Genomic DNA, 7,726 nt, shown 5'->3' with positions numbered 1-7,726 from the left:
AGTCCTGTGTGTGTGTGTGTGTGTGTGTATGGGGGCTTCCATTGAAAGGCAAGAAGGGAGATGATGTCAGGTAGTGAATGTCACCAGGCCTAAGCTCTTTTCTGTGTGTTGGGGTTGGAGAGGGTCTACGTTTGAGAACAGCGGGGGGAGCACAAAGCACAGGGATTGTAGAGCGTGGCATAAGGGTTGGAAGCGGGCATTTGTAAAAGGGAGTTCAAAGACAGGGCAGCCAGGTGGTCGTCTCCTGTATGGAAGAGCCGACTGCGTGCGACACACACACACACACACACACACACACACACACACACACACACACACACACACACACACACACACACACACACACACACACACACGTTGTCATCTGCATATAATGCAACTGTGGATCCTGTGCTTCAGAAAGCATTTTTAGGCCTCAGAAGCATTAGATTTATACGACCGCAAACCCCCCTGTTTCCCCTCAGAAGCCTCAGCCCTTGCAGAGCTGCCATATCTGATGCCAGGCTTGGTTGGACACCGTGAGGGTGGTGGGACTCATTAGGCAGTGGGAGTCTGCTCTTGCTGGGTAAAACAGGTGTTTCTGTGGCCCAGAACATCTGGATCCTTGAGGCGTTTGTTTGGATCCTTTTCCCCGTGCAGGGAAGAATGTTCAAGAGGATCCTCAGAGCAGAGGAAACGTTCTTCCAACACACACCCGCACAACACAGACGCACACACACACACACACCTTCCCCTATTCACTCCCCCAACACAAAAGTACACAAAACACAAACTCCATCTCTTCCTTCCCCATGATCCACCCACACATACAAATATGCACACTCATACAAACACACACACGTAGACACACACACACACACACACACACACACACACACACACACACACACACACACACAGATCTGTTCTTTTGGCCCCGGTCTCTACATAAGAGTGAGTGTGTGGTTTACTCTGTGATCTAGTGACATTACCAGAAGGATGTGGTGAACGTATGTGTGTGTACAGTGTGTTTGTATCTATAGCAACTGACTACTTACTCAGATTAAAAAAACAAACACCTCAAAGCACCAGTCTCTGTGCTCCCACATCCACCCTCCTCTATGGAGTCGAGAAAAAAAGGTAGACATTTTGTTTCGGCCGGTCAAACATCTAGAGTCATAGAAGACTCGGTTTCCATTTTTTTGACCACGTAACGGGAGCAAGCAGAATAGTTAAACAACAGGAAGAACAAATGTGTAGTGTGACATCCTAATGGTGGAATTAAAAAAAAATGCACCAGGTCAGAGACAACAGCTTCGCAGGCTCACTGGAGATATGTTTTCACACGGACTCACTGGGCAGTTAACACAACAGGGTCCTTCCACACATCAAGGCGTTCACCCCTGACACACACACACACACACACACACACACATACGTGTGTGTGTTATGTGTGTGCCAATAGCACCAGCTTGATGCATGTGACCCCTGCGGAATCCCCCCAGAAACAGGACAGCACCAGAAGGGAAGCGAGCAGCCATTCCCCACCTTGTGACAACCCCCAGCCCACATCCATCACCACTCTGCACCCCTCCCTCACCCACACACACACACACACACACACACACACACACACACACACACACACACACACTCCTCTCCTTGCAGTGCCTCCGGTGGGTCTGATGTGTCCAGCACTTTGGATTAACAAAACAAAACAAAACAAAACAAAACAAAACAAAAACAAAACAAACAAAAAAAGGCAAATGAAAATAATCATTATAATTATTATTATAATAAAAATAACATTAACGAGGATAAGTGTCTCTGCTCCCACTTCACGGAAGTGAACTTAAAAACAGATGTGTCAGCAGCGCGTGCTGAGCAGTGGTCAGGGCTCCACAGGGCTGGAGAGCAGGTGTGTGAGAGAGGGAGGAAGCGAGGGAGGAGGAGAGAGATGGAGAGAGAGAGAGAGAGAGAGAGAGAGAGAGAGAGAGAGAGTGTCTTTTGTTCTTTCCTCCCCCAAACTCTGCCTCTTCTCCACAGTTGGACTCGTTCTCAGTCTTTCCCACCATTTTGGCCTCTTTCCCCCCATCTCTTCTCCCTCTCTCTTCTTCCTCTCTCGCTCTCTCTCTTTCTCTCTCTCTCCTTGCGTAGGTCAGTGTCCTTGGCAAGTCTTGCAGCACATCTGTCTGAAGTACGCGCGGCTGCAGAACTTGAACTTCAGCACCAGTGGGCAGTATGCCACCTTGTTTACGTCTTTGCACTCTGGAGAAGAGGGAAAAAGAGAGGAGACAAGGAAAAAGAAAAAAATGAGACGGCAAAAAAAAAAAAGAAAAGTAGTCCTCCGTAGGATCTCCCCGGGTGAGAGGTCTGTCTGTAGTGCCGATTCCATTTATTGTTTTTTCCCCTCTCTTGCACTCACTTATTCACTCCCTCAGTCACTCTCTCCTTTTACCGCTCTCTCTCTATCCATATCTCTCCGATCTGTGGCAGACAGACTTCCTTGCCAAGCTACAGCTGATTTGAAAAGCCAGGTTTAAGATATGATGGATTTCAAAGAGGGAGACAGACAGAGAGAGAGAGAGAGAGAGAGAGAGAGAGGAGAGAGAGGAGAGAGAGAGAGAGAGGGGGGGGGGGATGTGGAAGAGAAACACACACAGAGAGACGGATCAAGTAACTAAGGACAGAGAGAGGAAGTATAAAGAAAGAATGGGATCGACAGAGAGAGAGAATGAGTTGGAGAGGATGAAACAGACAGATAGAGAAAGAGAGAGAGAGAGAAAGAGAGAGAGAGAGAGATCCTGGCATGATTCCCATCACAGGCAGGCTGCCACGAGGCCTGTGTTGCTGAGTGGGGTGAGTCTGGGCCCTTATCAGGATGAGAGTGTCTTCCCTTATTAGGCCTTTTAAATGGTTCTGCAGGCATGATCTCTTTCCCTAGTCACCACAAGCCCAATTAACTGACAGCTAATCCCATTAGCGGCCCTGCTGGGTGGACAGCCAATTAGAAGACCCACCCTTTCACAGACAGCCAATCAGAAGGCTATCTTCTTTATGGGAAGCTAATTAGAGGGAAACCCTCCCAGTTGCTAGCTAGGCAGAGAACTCTTGCCTCTACTTTTAGCCAATAAGATGGCTGTGTAGTTTGTTTACGGACTGCTAAACTCAATATAACAGAGCAGGTCAGTTCTAATCATTAAAAAGGAATCTTTAGATGTTGACCTTGCTTTGGATTGATGGTAGAAGAAATAAAAAAAGAGGGCACAAATTTGTTCCTAAAATAGCTTTGTCACAAGTGGCTGTACAGTGTATATGCTGAGTATTAATTAAGGATGTACATCAAAAGAAGCATTAAGCACCTGGTAATGGTGGCACAAAATCAGGACAGCAGGCTTGTGCAAAATTCCAGAATTGAATTGAAACTGAGGTAGCAAACAAGAAGCAGAATTGCAATTCGAATTGTGCACAACCCTGCAGGACAGGGTGTGTGTGTGTTTGTGTGTGTGTGTGTACTCACCGTCACCGTTGGAGATGGGTGTTGCATCACACTTGCTCTCGCACTGTTGCATGGTGGCAGGACGCAGGTTATCAGGGCATTCACTGGACTGCTGACCCGTGTACGTCAGACACTGGACCACTCGCATCTGCTGACCTAGGCCACACTGTGCTGAGCACTGCATACACACACACACACACACACACACACACACACACACACACACACACACACACACACACACACACACACAGACACATTAACAATTGTGTCAATCCCATTTTGCAAATGCTAAGTTGGTCACATAATAGGTTTGTTTATTTTCTTCTGCTTAATGACAAAGACATCCCACAATATTGTGATCTTTTGTGAATCCTGTGACCTTTGCCCTTTGCATGCCATGAGCATGGACCCACTGTTCCCAGAAGCGTCACCAGCAGCTTCACAATCCAATTAAGCATGCGCTGAGCTGGGTGACTGACAGGGAGGCTGTTGGGGTCAGAAGGCCCTGATGCAGAGTGCCTCTGCTGGACTCTAATCTGTGGTCCGAGCTGAACCTGCCGAGCTAATTAGAACTCCCAGATCAGCGGTGACCATGCAGCACACTGCCGCTGACACACAGGCCGCTGGGCTTCTTCAACAGGTGGACAGAGCCATCTCATGCCTAAATGGATTTGCTTCAAATGTTTTACTAAATTAAAACAAGTTCCACTGACTATTAATTAGAACAGAGGCTTAAGAACATGAAATGCAACAACACCGTATACACAAGGTTGTTCACATTTAGTCATTTAGCTGACTTTTTCATCCAATGACGCTTTTGTTCATGCTATTTAGACAACTTTCAAACTTTGTTTTTTTAAAACTTCAATTGAAAGAGGCCTAGCCTGCACCTAAAGGCTGGAGGACTGGGAGTGGTCAGATCTCCTCGGATTCGCAGGGGTGGCTGACTGGGCCAGTGCCGTCATCACCTGCTCAGCTCTCCCTTAAGCCGGGGACCCTGAGGCACCTCACCAGGGGTTCCCAGCGGCCGCGCTCTCTGTTCCCCTGGCGACATGTCATCTCTTCCAAATTAAGGGGGGCTTAGCGGGGCCCAGTAGCCCTGAGAAATGAAGGAGGGGGGCTTCTTGAGAGGGATTTAAACAGCTGGCACCCCCCTTTGGCCTCTCTTGTTCTGTCCGCCACAACAATCACCCCATTCTGCGGGACCATGGCCACCTTGATTATGGTCTCACTGGGGTAAATACATTACTGTCCCCTTACCATGTTGCACACGGACATGAGGCACCATAATCACCCTCCTCACCCCACCCACCCTCATCCAAGTACCCCCCTAACAAAACCTCTGCTGTAGCTACTTCTGTGATCATAAGAGGGTTTTCTGACGGCCAATCCCATCCTATTTCAGAGGGAGCCTCTTTAATCCTCAGAGAGCTCTGTCCAAGCACACTGACAGATAGCTGACGGATTACGATCAAAGGAGGAGAAGAAACATCTGCTAAGAACAGCTCCAGGTCTGTCGCCAACTACCGAGGGAATCTGAGTCTGTGTTCTTAGAGTTTCCTGTAAAACATGGCTTTAGTGCCGTGCGATTTTGAATACTTAGAAATCCCCAGAACGTATCTACAAATCAGAGACCATTTCTGTTTCCTGTGTATTACAGGTAACACACTGACGAAGGCCATCAGGCCGAAACGTTTGTTCGCTGAATTTGCTGAATGGATTAAAAGCAAGAAAAGATTTTTGGAGTGCGACCATTCTGTGATTTTCTGTGAGTTCCCTGGATCACGCACCCACAAGAAAACAAACAAGAGAACAAACGGGAGAGCGCGGTGTTTGCAAAGAAAATGTTTTCTGTGTATTGACATACTGTAAATATCTGGGGCCATATTCACAAAGAATTTTAAGGCTAAAAGTAGCTCATAAGTGGCGAATTTAGCAGCAACTCCTAAAAATAATGGGCGTGTCACCCCTAACTTTAGGACTCCTAATCTTTTTCACTAAAAGTAATTCACGAAGCATTTTAGACCTAAAAGTAGCAGCTAAGTCTGGGACAGCTTAAAAGAAGTCGAGAGGACTCCTAACTCACTAAGACCTATTCACAAACAGCTTTTTGTGGCATTTCACGTTGCAATGTTTTGAAATGCGTAGCCTATGTGGCAACAGGAGCTTCCAATCGCGAGGGAACAATTTTGCATTCATAAAAGGGATGCAATAACGCCACCAACAACAACCAAAACTACTCATTGTTAACATGTAAATTAAATGTAACGTTTCATTGTGAATCAAATTACAATGTTCTCCTCTTTGCAAACGTAGGCATATGGTGACAGATTAATTTAATAATGTTGCAAAGATACTGCATCAATCCATAGGCCTATGTTTCATTAGGCTAGGCTATTTGTTTTGCCTTACTCTTTATTCATTTAGGCTAGGCCTTTTTATTCAGTTATTCATCATCTTCCATCCTTCGCACTACTTGTGTAGCGCACACATTCTCAGACCTGTCACCTGTCACTCATCATCGTAAGGGAGGTGTTTGGAATCATTCCCGCGTTACAATCATCGGCCAATCAAGGGGGTCACTTCAGTCAAGCTCGTGCATGAGTAATGACGTCATCCATAGCAACGAAGACTCACTCTTAGTTTAGGAGTTGTCATTTTTCCTTACTAAGAGTAGGTCTGAAAGGCTTTGTGAATAACTTTTAAGAGAAAACTTCTAGCTAAAATCTTTTGGTGCGATTTAGGAGTTCTCCTAGTGAAAAAGATAAAAGGCTTTGTGAATACGGCCCCTGTACAGTATTTAGATATTCATATACATGCATGTGTGTGTGTGTGTGTGTGTGTGTGTGTGTGTGTGTTCAATATCTCATTAGATACTTGTGTATCTAATGAGATATACAGTAAAGTAACTGATTGGAACAGACCTGTGCCTGCTCTGGTATGGGTTCATGTTTGATCAGGAGCAGGTCCTGGGCTAAATAACCTGCTAATATAGTAAACATATGAGACTAAATAGTTAGAATCAAATACAACAACAAAAAAACACGTTGTTATACCCCTGACGATGTCTTGCACAAATCGAGCATGGCTCACATTCCATATTGTAGCTACTCTGAACTTGCTGCATTTCATTGTCTTTGTACTTGTACTCTGCACAATGACAATAAAGTTGAGTCTAATCATCTAATCTAATCTAATTTATCAGTGTTTTAGAATCCTACTCTTATCAATGTTTTTGAATCCAAACATAAAATTGTTTTGGTATGAAACAGGTGAAACGAGCTCAGAAAGACTTGAGCTCTAAGATTGAGGCAAGAAGGAGATGCTAAACTAGAGGAGCTGTGCACATTCCTGTGTCTGAGGGTTGCAGAGGGGGGTCAGATAAGAAAGCATTATAGGACAAAAGAAACCCCCTCAGCATCTAATAGCCTGCCTGAAGGGGTAGGCGGGAGGTCTGGGGGTCCATCTGAGAGGTGGACGAGGCTTTGAGGTTAGACGAGAAAAAAAAACCTGAAGCTTAAAATAGAAAACGAAAAAGTATCCCCTGCTCCCATGGGCCAGCAGACTTCAGAAGAGAGAGGGGGGGGGGGGGTTCTGTGGTGGTCTGGTGGCCTGCACTGGGGGGTTGGATGGCCACCACAAACTGACCAACACAACTTTGATAGCGTAAGCCTCGAAAAGTCCTGAAGCTCCACTCTGCGGAGGGGCTGTTATTGTTGTTGCCATTGTGTGCTTTATGTCGACGAAGCACATTCCTCCGCATGACTCACAGCTGAAACTTATAGCGCAGCGTGGAGCCTTGAGGGTATTTCAGGTGATGAGTCACGCGCATCGACACCGCAGAGCTGTTGGAGGGCGCACAGAGAAGAGCCACTCATAGAGAGAGAGAGAGACAGAGAGAGAGAGAGAGAGAGAGAGAGACAGAAGAGATGGATAGAGAGAGAGAGACAGAAGAGATAGATAGAGAGAGAGTGTTTCATGTCTGCGATCCTAACAATCACAACATGTGACACCTCGGCCCTGAGGAATCTTCTCTCTTGGCTGGGCTCGGGTGAGTTTCCCGTGGATGCTGACGCTCTCCTCTCCCATCTGTCTCCAGTGGGACTGCTGTGTGTGCGCGCGCGTCTGACTCATGGACCACGGCCACAAACTCCCTCCTTTTTTCACGACTGCATTCCATATGATAATTATGGTGGCGGTCCGCACCACGTTGTTAGTTCCAAACACAGAAATGCTTTATCCTCT

General features: G+C 46.4%; 1 protein-coding gene across 1 annotated transcript in view; it reads right to left on the bottom strand.

Annotated features, from left to right (window-relative positions):
* Positions 1-316: 316 nt before the first annotated feature.
* The window catches only part of adamts6 (ADAM metallopeptidase with thrombospondin type 1 motif, 6), a 54,377-nt gene continuing 46,967 nt past the window's right edge, over positions 317-7,726 (bottom strand). The window contains exons 25-26 of the mRNA XM_048235409.1: positions 3,500-3,656; positions 317-2,247 (exon numbers count right to left, since the gene is read on the bottom strand). Coding sequence (XP_048091366.1) covers positions 2,138-2,247; positions 3,500-3,656 — 267 coding nt within the window. The 3' untranslated portion in view covers positions 317-2,137. The remainder of the gene's footprint in view (positions 2,248-3,499; positions 3,657-7,726) is intronic.

Source organism: Alosa alosa, chromosome 23, assembly GCF_017589495.1.
Source record: "Alosa alosa isolate M-15738 ecotype Scorff River chromosome 23, AALO_Geno_1.1, whole genome shotgun sequence".
NCBI lineage: Eukaryota > Metazoa > Chordata > Actinopteri > Clupeiformes > Clupeidae > Alosa > Alosa alosa.
The sequence above is the reverse complement of the archived record's forward strand: the minus strand, read 5'-3'. Positions and strand labels throughout refer to the sequence as shown.